The sequence below is a fragment of the Hyla sarda genome, chromosome 8 (genome assembly GCF_029499605.1).
Source record: "Hyla sarda isolate aHylSar1 chromosome 8, aHylSar1.hap1, whole genome shotgun sequence".
NCBI classification, from domain to species: Eukaryota; Metazoa; Chordata; class Amphibia; order Anura; family Hylidae; genus Hyla; species Hyla sarda.
Genome location: NC_079196.1, coordinates 178,862,834 through 178,887,746, shown reverse-complemented (window position 1 = coordinate 178,887,746; position 24,913 = coordinate 178,862,834). Strand labels below are relative to the sequence as shown.

At 47.4% G+C, this 24,913-nt stretch overlaps 1 protein-coding gene across 1 annotated transcript in view; it reads right to left on the bottom strand.

The window, feature by feature from the left end:
- TMC7 (transmembrane channel like 7) overlaps nt 1–24,913 on the bottom strand; it is a 67,285-nt gene extending 42,372 nt beyond the window's left edge. Inside the window, exons 1-2 of the mRNA XM_056536138.1 lie at nt 24,621–24,913; nt 1,658–1,895 (exon numbers count right to left, since the gene is read on the bottom strand). Coding sequence (XP_056392113.1) covers nt 1,658–1,895; nt 24,621–24,642 — 260 coding nt within the window. The 5' untranslated portion in view covers nt 24,643–24,913. The remainder of the gene's footprint in view (nt 1–1,657; nt 1,896–24,620) is intronic.

The window sequence follows — 24,913 nt, the reverse complement described above, 5'->3', positions numbered from 1 at the left end:
TGATACAAGAGCAGACAATTCTTGGGAAAGTACATCTACATTTCCATAGTCCCTCCTGAGAATATAACCACTGAATTATAGTCCCATAATCCCATGAAATACATTTTCAATAACAGTAGGCAGGAAAAGGAATAAAATGCACACAAGGCTGCAGACATGACTTTACTGCACTCATCCACCACACAAAGGGACACTGTCAGACACACAGCTCTGCTTACAATAAAGTTAGAAACAATAGAAACCAAGCGCACTCTGAATAATAGACCGTCTGTTCTGATGAGAAAAATCCATATCCACACCATATAACATAGGGCCTATTTGCTGTGTAAGTCTTTGCTTAGTAATTCACATTATGGTAACAACCCATCTAGCAGGAAGGCTTTATTCACAGGATCAGATCCTGTCACTTTTGTCACTGCCCTGTTTTTGGATCTATATAGCATTCAAGTGGAGCCAAAATACATCCCTGTGAATAAAGCTACATCAATGCAACTCGTGTCAGGTAGGTACATAAGTGTGTGAGCACGACAGAAAGGGAACAAATAGCTGACAACAACTATTAAATGTGTAAGACTACCAAAAGTGGGTTTCACACAGTCATATCACAGATGCATCTGGATAACAGGTACAAGCCCCTGTCTGACCTAGAATTTGATGACTGGGGCTTGTGGTTGTTACATGGATGCTAAAACAAATCTGTAATATGCCCATGTGAAATTGGCTTTAGACTGAGATCATATAAAGTTTTTCCATTACAGTTTCCCGGTTCCACTACTGGCTTGCCGGTTCTATTCCTGGTTTAGCCTAAAAGTATTGAACAAAAAATACTATGGGGGTCATATTCAAATTTCTTCACATCAAAAATGTCATGTTTACATCAGATATTCAAAGTGTTTTACATGAGAATTATCGAAGGTTTAGGCTACATTCACACTGCCGGTTGTCTCCAGCAGTGCGAAGGTCGTTATTTTAGGATCAAGAATAGCGGGATAAAAAACATAGTGGTTGTGCCGTCTTTTTCTCCTGTTATTCTCTCTGAAAATAACGGCGCCCGATGGACCACGTCAACTATAATAGGGTCCATCGGGACCCGCTAAGATCGGTCAAAACGACGGCCGTCAAACTGCAAAAAAAATAAAATGTTGATGGCCGTTATTGCCGGGCACTGTGAAAGGGGCCTTACACTAGTCACACCAGTTTTGCAAAAGTGGGCCCGGCTAAGTAAATTTCATGTTTTACATCATATTTTCAAAAGGGGTAAGAGTCCATTTTACATAAAAAAAATTCACACCAGTTTTTTGCTAGTGTAGAAATCACAGAAATGGTTGTAGTTTTTTGGCTTTTGTTTGTTTTCTTGAGTTTTTTGGGAATAGGTGTTATTTAATCAATTATTGAAAAAGAAATAATTATTATTGGAAAATGTTATAAAATAAATATATATATTTATTTATTTTTTCTTCATGGTCACTGCACCTGAGTTCACATTTAAGCCCTAGAAATGTTTTACTTATACAGTTATCGCTTGTCTGGGCACTAGTAATAATGGAATATTACATGAGAAGCTTCCGCCATAATTTTTCGGGATGTAAAATTTGGCGTTCGCCCACAACAGGAACAGAAGCCTATGATTCTACCCAAAAGTATAGGCCATAATAACCTTAATTTTCTTTTTTCCTGCATGCTGAGGGCAAACTCTCGAGGAGGAGTACTGAGATCGGTATCCACAGTGTCCAGCTGACTGAGCCCCCGGGACAGTGTCTGTTTACGTCGGCTGCCCCTCCTCGACTCCATGGTTCCATAATTTGATGGATTCCTTCGCAGCAGGGACTGGTAACTCGGTAACTCATGTAAGAACTGATTGGGGAGAACCGTGCTGCCCTCAGGGAGGAAAACATCTGAAATAGAAAGAGGGTTACTTTATTGTTATGTCAAAGCAGACTGTCAGCATACTCACACAATATATAAAACAATAAATGGTTAGGTGGTTTACAGTATGTCAAGTGAAACCACTAAACTGGTCTCATCTTCTTCTAAAGCCTTTACACAATGGTGTGATTCACCAGTAGTAACAATTCAAAAATGTTATGTCTTGTGGACAGCTATAATACTAGTAGTTGTCCAAGAGCATCACCGCTGGAGGGTAAAGGAAGACTAAGGGGGACCATGGAGCACTGGGGTTGGTAAAGCAGGTTATTTAAAGGGGTACTCCGCCCCTAGACATCTTATCCCCTATCCAAAGGATAGAGAATAAGATGTCTGATCGCGGGGGTCCTGCAGCTGGGACCCCCGCGATCTCTGTGCAGCATCCAGCGTTCATTTAGAATGCTGGGTGTGGTGGGCAAGGGGTCGTGATGTCAGGCCACACACCCTCAATTCAAGTCTATGGGAGGGGGCGTGGCTAGCCCCAAGCCCCCTCCCACAGACTTGCATTGAGGGGGCGTGGCATGACATCATGACACCTTGCCGCCCGCACCCAGCGTTCAGAACACAACGTTCCAAATGCTGGGGCAGCGGAGTACCCCTTTAACAAAACATCCCCTCTAATTCCCATCTATATTTTAACAGAGCTCCTCCTGTAGCCTGTGATCTCAGTAACACACATCCTTTGTTGATGTTTCTTTTGCTGTGTGAAAGTAGTAACGTGAATGGAAATGCGCCCCAGCTTGTTAGAATCGCCTTGGGACAGTAACAGAAGTATCGGTGAGTGCGGAGGTCAATTATGTGTCATTCTTTACAGCAAAAGATCCAGTTACATTATCAAAATGGATATGCGGCAGTGCTAAAACTGCATGAATTTACTGTAGAAAAAGTAGAAGTCCAGCGCAGGATAACGGTGCAAATAAAAGCTGATTTTTATTCAAGCCACAGGACAGCAGTAAATAGGGTTTACTGTTTACTGCTGTCCTGTGGCTTGAATAAAAATCAGCTTTTATTTGCACCGTTATCCTGCACTGGATTTCTACTTTTTCTACATTATCTTGGTGTTGGTTCACACAGTACCGTGCGACAGGTCATCTGGTAAAGAGGTGAGCTGAGGAACAACCTATTTCGCCGCATAAATTTACTATACCAAGTCACCGTTTAAATCCTCTGGCACTTACATAGCAACACTCCAGGTAAGACGCATGGACACGTGACTGCTGTATGTCGGCATGACGACATGCCACATCATCACTGTGGCCAACTAAACAGACTGACAGGGGCCCGGGATGGCATTAGTATGCGAGTGGCAGAGGACTGCTGAGTATACTGCTCAAATGATCATCTGTTTTCTCCAATTGTGATCGGAACTACTACCGTACTTTATATACAGTATCTACCAAAAACACAAAAACTACCTGGATATATTAAAGGAGTACACTAGTGCAGAGTATTCCTGCTCCGTCCTGCCCGGGCTGCAAAATAAATGAAAATGAACCATCACTCACCTTCCTGGGTTCACGCGGAGCGCCACTACAGCTTATCGGTCCTCCGGTCCGTCTCCTTCATACTTCCGGGTGTAACGAAGCGTCACATGGCGCTCAGCCTATCGCCGGCCACCGCTATGTTCTGCCTCGGCCGGCGATAGGCTGAGCGTCATGTGACGCTTCGTTACAACCGGAAGTATGAAGCAGATGGACCGGAAGACCGATAAGCTGTAGTGGCGCTCCGCGGGAACCCAGGGAGGCGAGTGATGGTTCATTTTCATCTATTTTACAGCCCGGGCAGGACGGAGCAGGAATACTCTGCACTAGAGTACTCCTATAACTGAAGTTATCTGTGCACCCAAACTACGTTCATCCGCCCCCGTGCCATTTTTAGGCCAAAGGTGCACTTGCAGTTAGTATTGAGTGCGAATATTCGAAGTGCAAATTTTTACCACGAATATCGGCACTCCGCAAATATTTAGAATACGGCGCTATATATTCGTAATGACGAATATTCATTTCGTTCTTCACAGTACACATCACAACAATGATGTTAACTGTGTAAAAAAAAAAAAAAAGCGATCATCCCTCTTTGCTTACAGCTTGTGGTCCAAAGAAGGCTCCGATATTATTTACTGTGTGAGTCGGTGTGGAGCACGAAAATTTCGTATATACGAATACGCAAATATTTGCGAATATCGCCACTTCCAGAGGACACTGATCCCTCCCTTCTTTTAGCTTTAGATAGGGTAGGTTAGTTTAGCAGATAGGTTCTAGTGTAGGGTATATTGTTAGTTAGTTGAAAGATATAATCACGCATGCGCACTATACAAATTTCATTACCATTTTCGCATGGAAAACGTAGCGAATATGCAAATTTCACGAACATATATATTCTCAAAATATCGCAAAGGCCAATGTATACAGTAACCAGACATGAGAAAGAAGGATAATAAAATATTATTTTGGTCAAAAACTTTTCCAGAAGCCTGATCCACATAATGCTTACAACCTCAGCATGCTTGGTTATATAGATATTGCGTGTACCATGTGGCTTTCAGTTTTCCAAAAGGAGTCAGATATAAGAGTGGATATACTGCATAATGGGGTAATTGTTTACCAAGTGTCAATTCTGAAATTACGGTATTCATTGAATCCTAAACTCTATGCTGAGGAACCACAGGTAGCATGAAAGTCCTGTAGAAAAAGGGTCTCAGTTCCTCCATATGACACAGACCCCAGTCAATGAACTAAAAAACGTAAAACAACAATTAGAATTTTTTTTCTAAACTGGCGGAAAACAAGTGCGGGTGTGAACTATGTTCAACAATGATGTGAAACACAAAACTATTTCCGTGAATGGGAAAACACAGAAAGCCATTGCTCCAGTTACAGCGGTGACAGTAAAATGATACGTTGGGAAAAATATTACATTGTTTTCCTTACCGGCTTCTAACAGAAAACGACCTTTGTACTAAACATTATCCCACCCTAAAAAATAATGTATATTCAGTTCCAAAACAATTGTGTAGAATATAAAAGACAGAAAAAAAAGGAGCGACCTATACAACAAGCAATAGCAATAGATGTTGGGAAAGGTTACAAAAATATAAAATCATCCCACTTTCCTCTATGCATCCAATGTTGGGCTTGTAGGGAAGAGTGGGGCAATTGCTGTAAACCCCTTAAAAGGGTTACTTCGCTGGAATATATATATTTTTTAAATCCACTGATGCCAGACAGTTAAACAGATTTGTAAATTAGTTCTATTTAAAAATCTTAATCCTTCCAGTACCTATCAGCTGCTGTATGCTCTGCAGGAAGTTCTTTTCCTTTTGAATTTCCTTTCTGTCTGACCAGTCTCTCTGCTGACACCTCTGTCCGTGTCAGGAACTGTCTAGAGCAGGAGAGATTTGCTATGGGGATTTGCTCCTGCTCTGGACAGTTCCTGACATGGACAGGTCAGTCAGAAAGGAAATTCAAATTCCTGTGGAGCATACAGCAGTTGATAAGTACTGGAAGGATTAAGATTTTTAAATAGAAGTAATTTACAAATCTGTTTAACTTTCTGGCATCAGTTGATTTAAAAAATAAAAAAAAAAATGGTTTCCAGCGGAGTATTCCTTTAAGGACTGGGCCAATTTTCCTTGTTGCCCTTTCATTTTTTCCTTCTCGCCCTTTAATAGCCATGGCTTATTTTTTCATCTACACACCCATATAAGGGTTTGATTTTTTTGTGGGACCAATGGTGCTTTGTAATGTTTTCATTCATTTTTCCATAACATGCTCCAAAACAGAAAATATATACCGTATATACTCGAGTATAAGCCAAGTTTTTCAGCACGATTTTTCAAGCTGAAAACGCAACCCTCGGCTTATACTCGAGTGAACTCTCCGCCTGTCAATCCCTTCATCAGTGGTCTTCAACCTGCGGACCTCCAGAGGTTGCAAAACTACAACTCCCAGCAAGCCCTGCTTGGTGTTGTAGTTTTGAAACCTCTGGAGGTCCGCAGGTTGAAGACCACTACGGCCTTCGTCATCATTTAGGCCCCCCCCCTTTTGTTTTGTGCTCACCTCCCCTCGGCGGGAAGTTAGGGTGAGCTGGTCCGGGCCATCTATGCTCCGCGCTTCGGGCCCGGTGTGTGACGTTGCCTTGACGACGACGCACAGGTAGGGCTGGGCGGTTTACCGGTTGATACCGAATACCGAAATTTTTGGGCTGCACGATATAAATTTTTCCCATACCGCAATATCGGTTGGGCCCCTCCCCCTTGGGAATGAATTATCAGCCCCCACATCGCTGTCCCCACATCGGGGAACTAATCATATGTGACCCGCCAGCTCTGTTCTGCCCCCCCCCCACCAAATCATGTTACCCGCCAGCGCTGTTCTGCTCCCCCCCCCCCAATTAATTATCAGCCCAGCGGGGTACTACTCATATGTGTCACCCGCAAGCACTGCCCTCCTCCTCTTTGTTGAGGGCGCTGGAACTCTATACTGTACGCCAGTGGTCTCCAACCTGCGGACCTCCAGATGTTGCAAAACTACAACTCCCAGCATGCCCGGACAGCCAATGGCTGTCCGGTCATGCTGGGAGATGTAGTTTTGCAACAGCTGGAGGTCCACATGTTTGAGACCACTGCTGTACGCTGTATCCCTATGCCCGGGCTGCAAAAGATAAAGAAAATAAACTTTAAACTTACCTACGTCGGCCTTACGCTGGGGACGAGAACGTCGGACAGCCGTCAGCCTATCACTGGCCGGAGCGATGTCCCGCCCTGGCCAGTGATAGGCTGAGCCCACAGTCATGTAAGGAGCTCTGGACGGCTTCTTACATGACAATGCGTTTAACCTACATGATTTGGTGGGGGGGGGGGGGGGGGGGGGGGGCAGAAGAGCGCTGGCGGGTAACATGATTTGGTGGGGGGGGGGGGGGGGGGAAAGCAGAACAGCGCTGGCGGGTAACATGATTTGGTGGGGGGAGCAGAACCGTGCTGGCGGGTAACATGATTTGGTGGGGGGGGGAGCAGAACAGCGCTGGCGGGTAACATGATTTGGGGGGGGGGGGGGGTGAAAGAAATACCGTGATAAACCGTGGAACCGCCATAAGTTACAAAAATACCATGATACACATTTGGTCATACCGCCCAGCTCTACGCACAGGGACGTTGCGCATGAACGTCCCTGTGTGTCGTCGTCAAGGCAACGTCACTTCTCCGGGGCCGAAGCGTGGAGAGGAGGCCCCCTGGTGAAAATGGACAGCCCGCAACGACTAACCATCCCCATCGGACAGTCCCTGCAGCATAGATGGCCCGGACCAGCTCACCCTAACTTCCCGCCGAGGGGAGGTGAGCACAAAACAAAAGGGGGTGGGGGGTGGGGGGCTGGATGATGACGAAGGCCGCAGTGGTCTTCAACCTGCGGACCTCCAGAGGTTTCAAAACTACAGGTTCTTCTAAAAGAAAATTGCATATTGTGCTAAAGTTCATTATTTTCCATAATGTAATGATAAAAATTAAACTTTCATATATTTTAGATTCATTTTACACCAACTGAAATATTTCAGGTCTTTTATTGTTTTAATACTGATGATTTTGGCATACAGCTCATGAAAACCCAAAATTCCTATCTCAAAAAATTTGCATATTTCATCCGACCAATAAAAGAAAAGTGTTTTTAATACAAAAAAAGTCAACCTTCAACTAATTATGTTCAGTTATGCACTCAATACTTGGTCGGGAATCCTTTTGCAGACATGACTGCTTCAATGCGGCGTGGCATGGAGGCGCTCAGCCTGTGGCACTGCTGAGGTGTTATGGAGGCCCAGGATGCTTCGATAGCGGCATTAAGCTCATCCAGAGTGTTGGGTCTTGCGTCTCTCAACTTTCTCGTCACAATATCCCCCAGATTCTCTATGGGGTTCAGGTCAGGAGAGTTGGCAGGCCAATTGAGCACAGTAATACCATGGTCAGTAAACCATTTACCAGTGGTTTTGGCACTGTGAGCAGGTGTCAGGTGGTGCTGAAAAATGAAATCTTCATCTCCATAAAGCTTTTCAGCAGATAAAAACGTGAAGTGCTCCACAATCTCCTGATAGCTAGCTGCATGGACCCTGCCCTTGATAAAACACAGTGGACCAACACCAGCAGCTGACATGGCATGTTCAAAAGTGGCAGCTGACATGTTTCTGGTTCAAAAGTGGCTTGACCTGGGGAATGCGGCCCCTGTAGCCCATGTCCTGCACACGCCTGTGCACGGGGGCTCTGGATGTTTCTACTCCAGACTCAGTCCACTGCTTCCGCAGGTCCCCCAAGGTCTGGAATCGGTCCTTCTCCACAATCTTCCTCAGGGTCCGGTCACCTCTTCTCGTTGTGGAGCGTTTTCTGCCACATTTTTTTCCTTCCCACAGACTTCCCACTGAGGTGCCTTGATACAGCACTATGGGAACAGCCTATTTGTTCAGAAATGTCTTTCTGTGTCCTACCCTCTTGCTTGAGGTGTCAATGATGGCCTTCTGGACAGCAGTCAGGTCGGCAGTCTTACCCATGATTGCGGTTTTGAATAATGAACCAAGCTGGGAGTTTTTAAAAGCCTCAGGAATCTTTTGCAAAGAACAAAGAGAGATCAGGTAAGGCACAGTGAAGGACTTGTAGTCCGAAGTGGGTGCACAGGCACCAAGGGTCCGACTCAAGATCCCATATGACTGAAGAGAATACAAGGAAGAAGTGGCACTCCAGGGATTAGAATCCAAAGAAATAAATGTATTCACCCATCAGTGAGATGCAACGTTTCGATCCGCAATCCGGATCTTCATCAAGGATTGGGGATCGAAATGTTGCATCTCACTGATGGGTGAATACATTTATTTCTTTGGATTATAATCCCTGGAGTGCCACTTCTTCCTTGTATTCTCTTCAGGAATCTTTTGCAGGTGTTTAGAGTTAATTAGTTGATGCAGATGATTAGGTTAATAGCTCGTTTAGAGAACCTTTTCATGATATGCTAATTTTTTTAGATAGGAATTTTATTGCAGACAGGAGGCTCATATCAGAATGCATTATCCTTCTTTATTTTGCCCATTAGCAGAAAGAATGACAGTGTTAAACATAAAAAGAAAAAGAAAACACAGGTGTCCAAGCACCTAGTAACCATAGCAACTCCCTCCTCCATCCCACCAATCCAAGCATAGACTGCCCTATATAACCAAGCTGCAGCCCCTCCTCCTCCTCTTTCTTTCTGCTCGTTAGCAGCATCAGTGTCTAACAGATAAGTGCATTAATAATTCTCATTCCTGTCACCCACACTGTAATTTCTCCCTTTACCCTGTACTCCCAGGGTTGGGGGACTTCTGCCCTCTGTGGCCAGCTTCTGAGGGAGCGAGGGTCCCTCTCTCTCTCTATCTTTATCTCTCTCTCCCCCCTCTCCCCGTGTTTTTCTATCTATATACATCTATATATCTATTTCCGTTCCCCCCCTTTTCTGTCCTCTGGGTCGGTATTTCAGACCCAGGGAACTGTACCGTTGTTCTGTTTCACTTATTTTTTCTCCCCTTTGGCGCTCCGCCATTTTTCCTGACTCCGCCCCCCCTTCTTCTCCGGCTTTCAGTCTGAGATCTCCTGAGCGCTTCGCGCGCTGCAGGGGGGCGTGTCCGCACGTTCGCTTCGCGAGCGTTTTGGCCTGTTACCTCGCCTACGTGCGGGGCCTTCTGTGTGGTGCCCCGGCGAGTCCCTTGGTTGCGCGGCCCGGCCGTTTCGTCGGTCGCCGACTCAGGGATTCCCCGCGGCCCCTCCGTTCATCGTTCGGCGCTGGCGCATTAATATCGCCTTACCCAGTTCGCAACTGAGTGGGATTTTTTCGCTGCGCATTATTGCGAACATTATTGCGAACATTTTTCTCTACTCTCTCTTATTGTATACTCTTGTATATTTATATGTTATTTATTCACTGCAGTTAATGCTAGTCCCTCTGTCTGTTCTCTCCTTACAGCTGGGACTGCACACTTATATTGTACATCCATACATATTTTAACTACATCATGTCTGATGATCAGCTATCTCCACCTAATGGTGGGCTGACTCATTCATCTCAGGACCATATCCTAGCCCCTTCTGAATTATTGCAACAGATGGTGTCTACATCGGTCCAATCCGCCCTGGCCTCCGCCATGTCATCTGTCAATGACAGCATATCAAAATCTGTTTCCATGGCGTTGTCACGGCAACACCGGGAAGGGCCGGCCTCTTCAGATACCCCCTTGGTCGCCTCCCACATACAATCCCAGGCTTCCAGCCTACTAAGACCCGGCAAGTCGGACCGGAAGAGACGCTATTGCTCCGACTTAGATACCCACCTTACCAATACACCTACTATTGGAGGTGGTTCTAAACTAACTAAGACCTCAGTGCCTCCTGAGGATACCAATGTGAGTGCTCAGAACCCCACAGATGGGGATGACGTGCCCGGTGGAACCTCTCGGTCCTCCAGGCGTAATAAACCCGACTCTTTTGTTGAAGATTCAGATGGCACCTCAGACTCTGGGGATGATGATTTATATGAGTTGGAGGACGAGGATCTGGAAGGGAACGCGAGTCGTTCTCCTCCACATGGCTCCGCTGACACAAGCGCCCCCGGGGCGATCTTGGATTCCATGGGAATTCCATTCTTCAGCCCGGAGAATATCAAACACCCCCGTTCGGGGGAGTGGACGCCCATGTCACAGGTGGCTGATTATGTTTCGGCTTGGCTGCGCAAATCTTTAGATGGTCGCAACCGCAATAAACTGAGGGCGGAGTGTCCACGACCGTCACTGCCCAATAATGTTGCCACGACGCCAGAGTTGGACCCCATTCTGGTGCGCTATCTGGTTAAGACCGGTAAAAACCCTAAAAAGGGTATTGACAAATCTTTCAAAACTGTTCAGGACAAATTGTTGGATGTCCTTGGGCCTATGACTAAGATTCTACAATTGGCCGAACATGCTGTCGCTTCAGGTGAAGTAATTGATGCAGACATTTTACGGGGCTGGGCATTACGAGCAGTTTGCTTGCTCGGCAATGCAAACACTGCGGCGTCTACGGAACGCCGGAGATCCATCCTTATGCGGCTGGATCCCCAACTTACTCACCTGGCTACCGACGAACCTGGTCCGCCAGCGGACGGTTTACTATTCGGGGAGGCCTTTCTTAAAAATATAAATAAGTATGTTGGCCTTTTCTCGGGCCTTGACAAAGCCCAATCCTCTTTAAAAAAGGTGGGCGCTAACAAGGTTTTCCCCAGGGCTGGAAGGGGTAGGGGTCGCCCTTCCGGCCGTGCCACCAACTATAGACCCTATAACAGGGGCCACTACATGCCTGACAGACAATATTACACACCAGTTCCCCAGCCACCACAGCCCTCGACTCCATTCTTTCCACCTAGAGGACGTCCGTGGAGAGCGAGGGGTGCCAGCCGCGGATACCCAAGATCCAGGGGCACAGGTGAGACTGCCTATTCTGTCATTAACATGGGTTCCTGTGGGGGGCAGGCTGGGGTATTTTTTCCGGATCTGGTCCCGGATCACATCCGACCCGTGGGTCTTGCAAACTGTAACCGGCTATCACATAGAATTTCTCTATCCTCCGATACAGACTTGTTGGCCACCAGCGATACACTTCGCGGACGCCGACAAGGCCCTGATCCGCTCAGAACTGATGGATCTGCAGTTGAAGCACGCCATTCAGGAGGTGTCTTGGGACGCTCCGGGTTATGTGAGCAATATTTTCTTGGTCAAAAAGAAGGACGGAGGTCACCGTCCGGTCATAAACTTGAAACATTTAAACGAGTACGTTTTGTATCGCCACTTCAAGATGGAGGGGATACATCTTCTCAGAGATCTTTTGCTACCAGGAGACTGGTTGGCGAAGATAGATCTGAAAGACGCGTATCTGACCGTGCCGATACACCTTTCTTCCCGTCCATATCTTCAGTTCTGTTGGGAAGGTCGCAAATGGGAATTTGCATGCCTCCCGTTCGGCCTTTCTTCAGCACCATGGTGCTTCACCAAACTGCTGAGACCGGTCATGGCTTTGCTCAGGAGCCGGGGGGTACGCCTGATCGTCTATCTCGACGATATTCTGATCATGGCGTCCACGTACGCGTTGGCCGTGCAGCATGTCCAATGGACGGCCGCTCTGCTCTCGGAGTTGGGTTTTTTTGCTCAACGAAGAGAAGTCGGTACTCACGCCGTCTCGACGGACGGAGTTCCTGGGGTTCGAGGTGGATACCCACTTGGCCACCCTGAGTCTGCCCACGAGGAAACTGACTACGATCCGCAAGGAGATCCGGAAGCTTCTCCGTGCAGAGGTGGTCTCATTGCGGGCGCTCGCTCGGGTGGTCGGTCTGCTGACAGCCTCCATCCAGGCGATCTTCCCTGCCCCCTTACACTACAGGGCGCTGCAGAGACTGAAGATTCGGCACTTGAGGGAGGGTCTGCCCTACTCAACCGAAGTGCCACTATCCGCAGAAGCCAAGGGAGAACTCCTGTGGTGGCTACGTCATGCCCAGGTTTGGAATGGGAAGACAATTTTCAATTCCAAACCGGACTTAGTGATAGAATCAGACGCCAGCCTGCGGGGTTGGGGTGCCCGCTGCGGGGCATCGACGTCCGGAGGCAAGTGGTCACCATCAGAAATGTGTTTGCACATCAATTGCCTGGAACTTCTCGCGGGCACCTTTGCCCTGAGGAGTTTCGCTTTCCACAGGTCGGATTGTTGTATCCTGCTGCGCATGGACAATGTAGCAGCCGTTCAATACATCAACCGCCTGGGAGGCACGAAATCCAAGATCCTCGCAGATCTCGCGACGGTCCTTTGGCAATTCTGCCTTCAACGGAATATATTGTTGACCGCGGAGTATCTTCCTGGAATTTCCAACGCCATTGCGGACTGGAACTCCAGGTACCTCACGGACTCCAGCGATTGGATGTTGGAACCAACGGTGTTCCAGGCGATCCATGCCCTGTGGGGGCCATTGAGTATCGACTTATTCGCATCTCGTCTCAATCGACAGCTGCCACGATTTTTCAGTTGGCGACCGGATCCGGACGCCATGGCGACGGACGCGTTTCTTCAAGTGTGGCCACAGAGCACTCTGTACGCCTTCCCGCCATTTGCCATGATCCCCAGAGTATTATGGCAGACGGTGTCCCAAAAGGCGACGCTGGTGTTGATCACCCCCTGGTGGCCGACTCAGTCATGGTTTCCCCAGGTCCTGGGGATGGCCATAGATGTGCCGAGGTTGTGTCCGCCTCTACTCACGTTGCTTCGAGACCCCTCAGGGAATCTTCATCCCTTGACATCGGACGATCAACTGCCGCTATTGGCATGGTTGATCTCGGGACACCTTCGCTTGGGGGCCGCATTTCGCAATCGGCTTCTGACCTCATCAATGACGCTTGGGCTCCAGGTACCAGATCGGCTTATCGATCAGCCTGGGGACTTTGGCTTCGTTGGTGCTCACGACGGGATTTGGATCCCGTACGTGCCCCTGTAGCGGAGGTCATTAATTACCTCTCGGAGTCTTTTGAGGCGGGGAAAGCTTATCGCACGATCAACGTTTATCGCTCGGCTATTTCCGCCTCCCATGGGTTGGTGGATGGCTTGCTGGTTGGACAACACCCTATTGTCTGCCGTCTTATGAGGGGGATGCGGTTTAAGAGACCGCCTTCTTCGCGATATCTCACCACGTGGGATGTTAGCAGTGTATTACGCATGTTTGAGACATGGGAAGACAATGACGACTTGTCTCTTAAACTCCTGTCGTTTAAATTGACAATGTTGTTATGCCTGGTCTCCATCAAGCGTGTGTCAGACGTACGGGCCCTGGATATTTCCAGGAAACAATTTGTTCCCGATGGGGTTCGTTTTTCCATTTGTCGTAGGACCAAAACCGATCTACGTTCGGTTTTCTTCCCATTTTTTCCGACGCGCCCGAAATTGTGTGTCGTGCGATGTCTTCGATCTTATGAGTTGAGGACAGCTACGCGTCGTCCGACGGGTTCGGCGCAGCTCCTCATCTCCTATTGTCCGCCATATTTACCGGTTTCCTCCCCGACATTGGCTCGGTGGGTGAAATTGACAATGTCCTTAGCGGGTATTGATGTGTCACTGTTCACGGCTCACTCCACTAGGAGTGCGATGTCGACCAAAGTCCTTCAGACGGGTGGCTCCCTTTCGGAACTCTTGAGGGCGGCCGACTGGTCGTCCGAGGATACATTCCGTACGTTCTATTTTAAACCTACTGTACATGTGTCTATGTCTGTATTGTGATGGATTTATGATGCTTCTCTATGTACTGTGCTTTGAACATGCATTCTGATATGAGCCTCCTGTCTGCAATAAAATTGAGGATTTTCCTAGTAGAGTGACGGAAAATATTGATTTTATTAAGACAGGAGGCGAATATCATCCCACCCGTTTCCCCTACCCGTTATTATTTATAACCTTTGTTGTTTTCAGGATATTGAAGAATGGTTCTGCCTTGCCACGGTTCTTTGTTGGGGTCAGCTGCGTGACCTATCCGGTTGATCGTTCCTGTTTGAAGATTGACGTTCTGCGTTATTGGTTCAAGATCCTCCGTGTGGACGCCGCCGCGCGAGTTCTGCAGTTTCGATGCTGGATTTCGTCACGGCATAAAGAAAGAGGAGGAGGAGGGGCTGCAGCTTGGTTATATAGGGCAGTCTATGCTTGGATTGGTGGGATGGAGGAGGGAGTTGCTATGGTTACTAGGTGCTTGGACACCTGTGTTTTCTTTTTCTTTTTATGTTTAACACTGTCATTCTTTCTGCTAATGGGCAAAATAAAGAAGGATAATGCATTCTGATATTCGCCTCCTGTCTTAATAAAATCAATATTTTCCGTCACTCTACTAGGAAAATCCTCAATTTTGGGTTTTCATGAGCTGTATGCCAAAATCATCAGTATTATAACAATAAAATTATTGTTATATTGAAATATTTCAGTTGGTCTGCAATGAATCTAAAATATATGAAAGTTTAATTTTTATCATTACATTATGGAAAATAATGAACTTTAGCACAATATGCTAATTTTTTCAGAAGGACCTGTACAACACCCAGCATGCACGGACAGCCGATGGGCTGTCCGGGCATGCTGGGAGTTGTAGTTTTGCAACATCTGGAGGTCCGCAGGTTGAAGACCACTGATTAAGGGATTGACAGGCGGTGATGATGAGGGTGGGGGGATGATGACGAAGGCCGCAGTGGTCTTCAACCTGCGGACCTCCAGAGGTTTCAAAACTACAACTCCCAGCATGCCTGGACAGCCGATGGCTGTCCGGGCATGCTGGGAGTTGTAGTTTTGCAACATCTGGAGGTCCGCAGGTTGAAGACCACTGATGAAGGGATTGACAGGCGATGATGATGAAGGGGGGGGGGGGGGGGGATGATGACGGGGGTCTGGATGATTACATGGGGGGGATGATGTATTTCCCACCCTAGGCTTATAGTCGAGTCAATAACTTTTCCTGGGTTTTTGGGGTAAAATTAGGGGCCTGGGCTTATATTCGGGTCGGCTTATACTCGAGTATATACGGTAGGTTAAAGCGCAACTGTCATGGAAATTATACCCCTAAGACTAATAACATGATAGTATAGATGATGATACATAATGCAGCTGTACTTTTGGCTGCTGTTTATCACTCTTTATCAGCAGGAAAATAGTTTTATCGTGCGGTCAGTAACTGTCGGATAGGCGCCGCGCCTCTGCCAAGCCTACCCCCTGTAAGTGAGCGCTGGACCACTGTGTGATTGACACACAGGTCCCCACCCCCCCCCCCCCGATGTCCATGATGTGCGGTCTGGCATGACTCCACTGAGCCTATACATATAATGTGCACCTTTATGTTATATGAAATACAGTGCCCGTACTCCTCTTCTTTCTTCCCATGGTACCGGGGACGCTCTGCTTCTGCTTTCACTATAGGCAGAGAGAATGCGCTCACTCCCTTTGTCTGCCGCCAGCTCAGTGCGCCTGCGCAGTGCTAGAGGCAGGGAGTGAGCTCACTGCCTATAGTGAAAGCAGAAGCAGCGCATCTCCGGCACCAGGAGAAGAAAGAAGAGGATTATGGACACTGTATTTCATATAACATAAATGTGCACATTATATGTATAGGCTCAGTGGAGCCACGCCGGCCCGCACATCATGGACATCGGGGGGTGGGGACCTGTGTATCAATCACACAGTGGTCCAGCGCTCACTTACAGGGAATAGGTGTGGCGGAGGCGGAGCATTACGATCCCCGGCCACGCCTATCTGACTGTGGCTGACCGCACGATAAAACTATTTTCCTGCTGATAAAGAGTGATAAACAGCAGCCAAAAGTACAGCTGCATTACACGTATCATCATCTATACTATCATGTTATTAGTCTGGGGGGTATATTAAAAAAATAAAATAAAAAAGCAATTATGCAAATTTGGGGTGGTTTCTTTCTTGCGCCATTCACTGTGCGGTCAAACTAACATGTAATCTTGATACATTAGGTCCTCACGAATAAAACAATAGCCAATTTGTATAGTTTGCATCATGTTCAAATAGTTTTAAAAAATTCCCAACTTTGTAGGAAAAAAAAAATGTAATTGCTATTTTCGGACCACTATAATTTATTTTATTTTCCTTATACCGGGCTGTTTGATGGCTCATTTTTTGCGCCACAATCTGTTGTTTGTATTACTACAACTGGGGTATTGCTCAGAATTTTTGAACGCTTTTTATTTACATTATTCTGGGGTATGATGTTATTTAAAAAATAAATAAATAAATTCTGGGGTTTGGTATTTTTTACATTTGCGACGTTCACCATATGGGATTAATCATGTTTTATATTAATTCGGACAATTACACACACAGTGATACCAAATATGTTTATTTTTATTATATCGAAAATGGGATAGGGGGGGGGGATTAAAACTTTTGATATGGAAGGGGTTAAAGATCAATGCAATTCCATAGAACTCCATTGATCAGTGCTATCTGTGCTCAATTGGTTAAGCCTACTCCAGGCAGGATCAATCAAAAGCAGATCCACGGACAGCACAGGAGGAGGAGAGGTGAGAGGTAAGAGGTAAATGTCACTTTTGGCGCCACTGTCAGCTTTAACAGTGATTAAAAGGGTTAAAAGCTAGCCGTGGCGATCGCCTCATGCCAGCTATTAGAAACAGCCATCAGCTACAACCACCCATGCAATATACCCTTTACAGCACAATGGCGTGTGTACAAGTAATTGGCCGTTAAGAGGTTAAAAGCTTAATACGCATTTTTCATGAAGTATTTTATTCCCCTTGGGAACAAAAACACGTCGACCCCCTCATGAAGTGGCGCCCCCTCAATATATCTCCATGGGAGAGCCGAGGATAGCCAAACAACTCTCCCATAGAGATGTATGAAGGGAGCGTGCAGTTGCCTCTTTGAGCCGGGGCTCCATACAGGAGATCGCGGGGTTCCCAATGGATCGGACCCCCATCATCTAAAACTTATCCCCTACCCTGCGGACAGGGGATACATTTTTGTACATCTCCTTTAATTTAAATAAGGTTGTCTGGTGAAAAAAAACAACAACCTGTGTATGGTGTCAAAAAGTATGAATTCTACAGGAATAATCTGCTGCAGCAGAGTTCCATTGATATCAATGGGATGCTGCTGCACTGTTCACACGGTGGAATTTCCGCAGAAATCCTGATTCTGACATCAGCAAAAATAATAGATTTTTCTACTCTTTGTGCTGATTTAGCTTGGAAACACATTGCAGGCTATAAAACGGCACATTTCTAAGTGGTCCTAGCACCTACCAGAATATTCAAAGGTGCGGAATGTCTGCCCATGTTTTCCTTGCGGACATTCTGCACATTTTACGCCATGTGACCACGACCTAAGACAGTTAGTAACTCACTGATAAACTGCACCATCAGCAAACCTCCTACCAAACATTTATAGCAAGGCTGTCTAATATATATAATGTACTACAGATATGAAGGCTGATGGAAAAAGTACAGAAAACTGGTGATAAAAGATAAATGGCAGCACAACCACATAGACTGTCTATCACAGTTTACTGCTGGATAGTGGATGACTTGACAGTACACCCGGGACTGCTGCATGCTGCGGATGATGCATGAATGTTTACCAAGTTAAAGGGGTACTCCGCTGCTCAGCGTTTGGAACAGTTTGTTCCAAACGCTGAACAGAGGAGTACCCCTTTAAGGGTGCATTCACACCAAAATTATGCAATATGGCTGCCAGATCCGGCAAGGAAATGTAAAGTGTACCTGTCAGTATTGAAAACAACATTACATGTATATTTGTAATATACATTGGTTAAAAATGTGTATATTTTTGTTCCTGCAGCTATTGCCTGTGTGTCTCTATGAGGAGTCCAAATACACAAAGTGTAGGGAGACAAGCAGGGCCCTGACCACCGAGGACAAGCAGGGCCCTGACCACCGAGGACAAGCAGGGCCCTGACCACCGAGGACAAGCAGAGCTCTGTGTAGGGATCGACGACTATCAGTTTGGCCGATATTATTAGCCGATAATCACGATTTTGGGCATTATCGGTATCTGCAATTACCTTGCCGATAATGCCCCGCCACCTGCACCACCCCCACGCTACTTCTGGCTCCTGCTGCGTCCTGCGTTATGCTGTGCGCAATGACGAGTGATGTGCGCGATGTGACGTCACCGTCAGTGCGCACAGTGACAGCTCAGGAGGACACTACCGGAGCCAGATGTAGAGTGGACCCCGGGAACAGGTAATTATAAAACCGGGGATGGGGGGAGGCAATGGGGCCGGGGCAGTGCGGTGGGGGGTGCGGCGCGGTGGTAGGGGGTGCGGCGCGGAGCGGCGGTGGGGGAAGCGGTGGCGGTGATAGGACTCAGGACCCCCGGAAAGGCAGGGGGAGAGAAGTGGGTGGCGGCGGCGGCCTATGGCACCGCAAAAGCCACTGCAGTGCATTGATTTAAAGCGCCCGCTTTAAATCAATGATCTGCAGCGGTGTCGCGGAGGGATAGTCGATAACTTATACCGGAATAACGGTATAAGTTATCGGCTATCGGCCCTAACCTCCACCAATTATCGGTATCGGCCCTAAAAAAACGATGCACCGAGGACAAGCAGGGCTCTGTGCACCGAGGACAAGCAGGGCTCTGTGCACCGAGGACAAGCAGGGCTCTGTGCACCGAGGACAAGCAGGGCTCTGTGCACCGAGGACAAGCAGGGCTCTGTGCACCGAGGACAAGCAGGGCTCTGTGCACCGAGGACAAGCAGGGCTCTGTGCACCGAGGACAAGCAGGGCTCTGTGCACCGAGGACAAGCAGGGCTCTGTACACTGAGGACAAGCAGGGCTCTGTACACTGAGGACAAGCAGGGCTCTGTGCAGTGAGGCTCTGTGACACCCTCCTGCATTACACAGCAGGATGATTGAAAAGCCAGGAGCCTCCACAGAGCCCTGCTTGTCCTGCTCTCACTTCCTGTATTTGGACTCCTCATAGAGACACACAGGCAATAGATGTAAGTACAGCATTTTTCACCCCCAAAAAAAGAAAACATTTAAAACCAATATATATTACAAATATACCTATAATGGTATAATCTACAGTATATAAAAAGTTTTTGTTAACGACAGGTACACATTAAAAACCGGCTACTGCAGTATCCATAACGCATTCCATTCATTTGAATGAGCTGGACAGAGTCAGGTGACTCCGGTCGGCTTGTTTTTGAACTGTATCAGTTTTTTTTCTGGACTAAAAACCTCTAGCTGAATGTAACCAGTCATCACTTTCATGCTGCCTGAACCACAAATGCGCAAAAGCTCTTTTCTTGCGCAAATATACACCACCTCGGAGGACACATACCAAGTGTCTATTTTGGGACAGTAAGGACTGCTACTCCCATCATGTCATGAACAGAGTCTGCCCATGATGGGAGTTATAGTCCAGGGGCTGAGGTGCAGATTGCAGCAGGTCATTAGCCAGAGACCCGCTACGATCTGCATTTATTAACTGTAAAAGCCAGCGGCACACGCGGCTACACTGCGCTGCCCGCCGCTCCTGTATACACTGTCATAATTCATAATCCCTGCTGCTGGGAGACTGGAGCTCTGATGGGTAAAAAGCTATTAACCAATCAGAGCTCCCATCTCCCGGGGGGGATTATGAATTATAAGAACTGTATATAGAAGTCAGCGGGCAGCGCAGTGTAGCCGCATGTGCCACCGGCTTGTATAGTTAATAAATGCGTATCGCAGTGGATCTCCGGAGAATGATCTGCTGCGATCTGCCCTTGGACTACCACTCCTATCCTGGAACAGAGTCTGTCCCATGAATGATGGGAGTGGTTGTAGTACCGCGGCGCTGCCGAGGGATGGCACTTGCACATCCCCTGGCTCCTGGACTTTATAGGACTACTACTCCCATCATGGACAGACTCTGCCCATGATGGGAGTTGTAGTCCAGGGGCTGAGGTGCAGATCACACTGAGTCATTCTGCCCGCTGCGATCCGCATTTAAGTTATCAAACCGGGCGGTACATGCGGCTACATCACGCTCCCCTCCGGCTTCTATATACACTGTCATAATTCATAATCCCCACCGGGAGACAGCAGCTCTGACAAGTCAATGGCTATTCACCAATCAGAGCTCCTGTGTTCCAGCGGCAGGGATTATGAATTATGACAGCTTATATAGAAGCCGGCGGGGAGCGTGATGAAGCCGCATGTACCGTCCGGCTTGTTAACTTAAATGCGGATCTCAGCAGATCATTCTCTGGAGATCCGCTGCGATCCGCATTTATTAACTATACAAACCGGCGGTACATGTGTCTACACTGCGCTGCCCGCCGGCTTCTATATACACTGTCATAATTCCTAATCCCCGCCGCTGGAACACAGGAGCTCTGATTGGTGAATAGCTATGGACTAATCAGAGCTTCCGTCTCCTGGTGGGGATTATGAATTATGACAGTGTATACAGGAGCCGGCGGGCAGCACGATGTAGGCCCATGTACTGCCGGCTTGTTAACTTAAATGTGGATCACAGCGGGGGTCTGCAGAATGACACGGTGCAATCTGCACCTCAACTCCCATCAGTGTCTGTCCATGATGGGAGTAGTAGTCCTAAAAGTAATGCAGCCGGGGGATGTGCAAGTGCCACCCCTCAGCTGCGGTACTACAACTACTCCCATCATGGGACAGACTGTCCCAAAATAGGAGTAGTAGTCCAAGGGCAGAGGGACAGAGCTCTGTTCACATTATGCGTTTTGCATAATGGGAACAGAGAAGTATGTTCCCAAACAGGGAGACTCCAGCTGTTGCTTAACTACATCCCCCCCCCCATGATGGGAGTTGTAGTTTAGCAACAATTGGAGGCTCCCTGTTTGGGAACACGCTGCACGATGACCAGCGGTTTTTTTCTTTTATTTCAATAAAATGGTTAACGAGGGCTGTGCAGGGGGCGGGTTTAAATAAAAAAAAAATTTTAATGTGTCGTGTTTTTTTAGAATTTAATTTTCAGGGTTAGTATTGGAAGCTGTCTAATAGATGGAATCCATTACTATGCCAGGGCTTAACGTTAGCCCCAAAATCAGCCTGACATTACCAGGGTGGGTGAGGATTGTTACTGGCCCTCCCCAGCCTAAATAACGCCAACATGTTACCGCCTAGGCCCAGAAGCACCATTTTTGACGCTCTGGGCCTGTTGGTACCGGCTCTTCCTGGAACCCCTGTGGCGGTGCGTACCGGGGTAATAATTGGTACTTAGCACTAGCTGTTGTGGGGGCTAACGCTAAGCCCTGGCCTTAGCAATGGATTCTGTCTACAAGACGTCTTCCACTACTAAGCCTGAAAATTCAATTATAAAAAACACAACACATTGAAAAAAAAATGTATTTAAAAAAACACTCCCCCACGGCCCTCGTTAACCCTTTTATTGACATTTAAAAAATAACGCTGTTCATTGTCGCAAACCACCAAATCTGGCATAGTCCTCCGCATTCACATATCTAAATTTCGAAGAAAAAAAACCAACAACAAAAAGTTTAGTAAATTTATTTTTGTTTCCACACACCAGCAAAAATGCAAGAAAAAAATGCAAGAAAAATGGACAAAATGCAGGAAAAAGCTGGGACAGTTTTTCTGACGTTTTTGCTGATGGACAAAAAACCTCAATGGAATTCTGACCTCAAAGCAATAGAACAAAATCCCTACGTCCACTTTTCCTGTGAGGTAGAGAAGGAGTGTACGGTAGAGCGAGGGGGGGGGGGGAGATTCTATATTTGCACAAAATTTATCAAAGGACATGCACAACCTTAGTAAATTCTGAGCAAGAGTGTAAATAAGACAAGCAGTGTAAAGGGGTAGATCTGGGTCTACAATAGACACCTAATGATAAATGTCCCCCAGTGTGTGTATATGTGAAGTACGGTATATATGTGGTATATACAAGGGGTATGTATGGGCTATATATACACCTCACATACCCCTCATGTACTCTGTAGATAACATTTATCTACAGAGTACATGAGGGTATGTGAGGAGTATATATTCAATATGTATGAGGTGTATAAAGTATGTATGGGGTATATGGGGAGTATATGTCAAGTAGGTATGGGGTATATGGGGAGTACCGTATATACTCGAGTATAAGCCGAGTTTTTCAGCACGATTTTTCGTGCTGAAAACAACCCCCCTCGGCTTATACTCGAGTGAACTCTCCACCCGCAGTGGTCTTCAACCTGCGGACCTCCAGAGGTTTCAAAACTACAACTCCCAGCAAGCCCGGGCAGCCATCGGCTGTCCAGGCTTGCTGGGAGTTGTAGTTTTGAAACCTCCGGAGGTCCGCAGGTTGAAGACTACTGCGGCCTTCGACATCATCCAGCCCCCTCTCACCCCCCTTTAGTTCTGTACAGTACTCACCTCCGCTCGGCGCTGGTCCGGTGCTGCAGGACTGTCCGGAGAGGATGTGGTCCGGTGGGATAGTGGTTCCGGGCTGCTATCTTCACCGGGGAGGCCTCTTCTAAGCGCTTCGGGCCCGGCCCCAGAATAGTCACGTTGCCTTGACAACGACGCAGAGGTACGTTCATTGCCAACGTACTTCTGCGTCATTGTCAAGGCAACGCCTCTATTCTGGGCCCGAAGCGCGGAGAAGAGGCGCCCCCGGTGAAGATAGCAGCCCGGAACCACTATCCCACCGGACGACCCCCTCTCCGGACAGCCCTGCAGGACCGGACCAGCGCCGAGCGGAGGTGAGTACTGTACAGAACTAAAGGGGGGTGAGAGGGGGCTGGATGATGTCGAAGGCCGCAGTGGTCTTCAACCTGCAGACCTCCGGAGGTTTCAAAACTACAACTCCCAGCAAGCCCGGACAGCCGATGGCTGCCCGGACTTGCTGGGAGTTGTAGTTTTGAAACCACTGGAGGTCCGCAGGTTGAAGACCACTGAGGGCGGATGATGAGAAGAGGATGATGAAGGGGGGTGGGGATGATGACAAGAGGATGATGAAGGGGGGGTGTGGGATGATGAAGGGGGGTGGGGATGATGACAAGGGGATGATGAAGGGGGGTGGGGATGATGACAAGGGGATGATGAAGGGGGGGTGTGGGATGATGACAAGGGGATGATGAAGGGGGGTGGGGATGATGAAGGGGGGGGATGTGTGGGATGATGACAAGGGGATGATGAAGGGGGGATGTGTGGGATGATGACAAGGGGATGATGACAGGTGATGATGATGAGGGTCTGGATGATGATGAGGATGTTAATGACGGGTCTGGATGATGACAGGGGGGGGATGATGTATTTCCCACCCTAGGCTTATACTCGAGTCAATAACTTTTCCTGGGATTTTGGGTTGAAATTAGGGGTCTCGGCTTATACTCGGGTCGGCTTATACTCGAGTATATACGGTGTATATCAAGTATGTATGGGGTATATGGGGAGTATATGTCAAGTATGTATGGGGTATATGGGGAGTATATATCAAGTATGTATGGGGTATATGGGGAGTATATATAAAATATGTATGAAGTATATATATATATATATATAGATATAGATATAAAGTATGTATTGGGTATATGAGGAAAGTGTACACAAGTGGAGTGGTATATAGAATATAGATAGATAAATATGATAGTATATTTATACCCAAAAGATTATCCATACAAATACACATAATAGGGAAAAGATGATACAATGAAATAAAAGTGTGGTTTATGGATAATTTTGTTTGTATACATGTAAATAAACCTTTATACTTGTAGTCTACAGAGTATATACTGCTATGGTCAGTTAGTGGAGTCTGTATAGAGTATATATGGGGTATGTGAGGGTTATGTACAGATATATACTGTTTATGGGGGTATATATGGGGTCTATGAATGCAGTAGGACCTGCAGATCTGATAGGCACAGTATTAGGGACCATCCATAGAAAACCCTTTAAAAATAAATATCTTTCCTTATGTAGAAACTACTGAACACAGATACAGGGAAAAGCAGTAGTGTGAACAGAGCACAAGACTCGGTGTAACGCATGAAGTGAAGAGCTCAGGCTGCAGTGTCACCGACGAGAGACAAACAAGCAGGTGGCTGCGTCTGTCTTACGTTAAAGTAACACAACATGTGACGTCATAGACGGAGCACGTGTCCGGCGGGGCCACTCACCGTTATCAGCCTCAGGGTCCATGGTGCCAGGGCTCCCCTCAGCCACTCGGACGCCTCGCCCGGGACTGGCAAACGTGTGCCAAGCTGGGAAGGACTCCGCTAAGCCCCTCCCGAGATCCGCTCCCCCCTCCTCTCACGGCAGTTACCATGACGACCAGCGAGGAGGCCTATGGGGGGCGCGGTTTAGTCCAGGTGTTCCACAGGAGAGGGAGGAGCTTGTAGAATGGCGCGCGTTCAGTGCTGGATCACCTGAGGAGGGAGCGGATGTGACACACTCGCCCTGCACCCGCCCC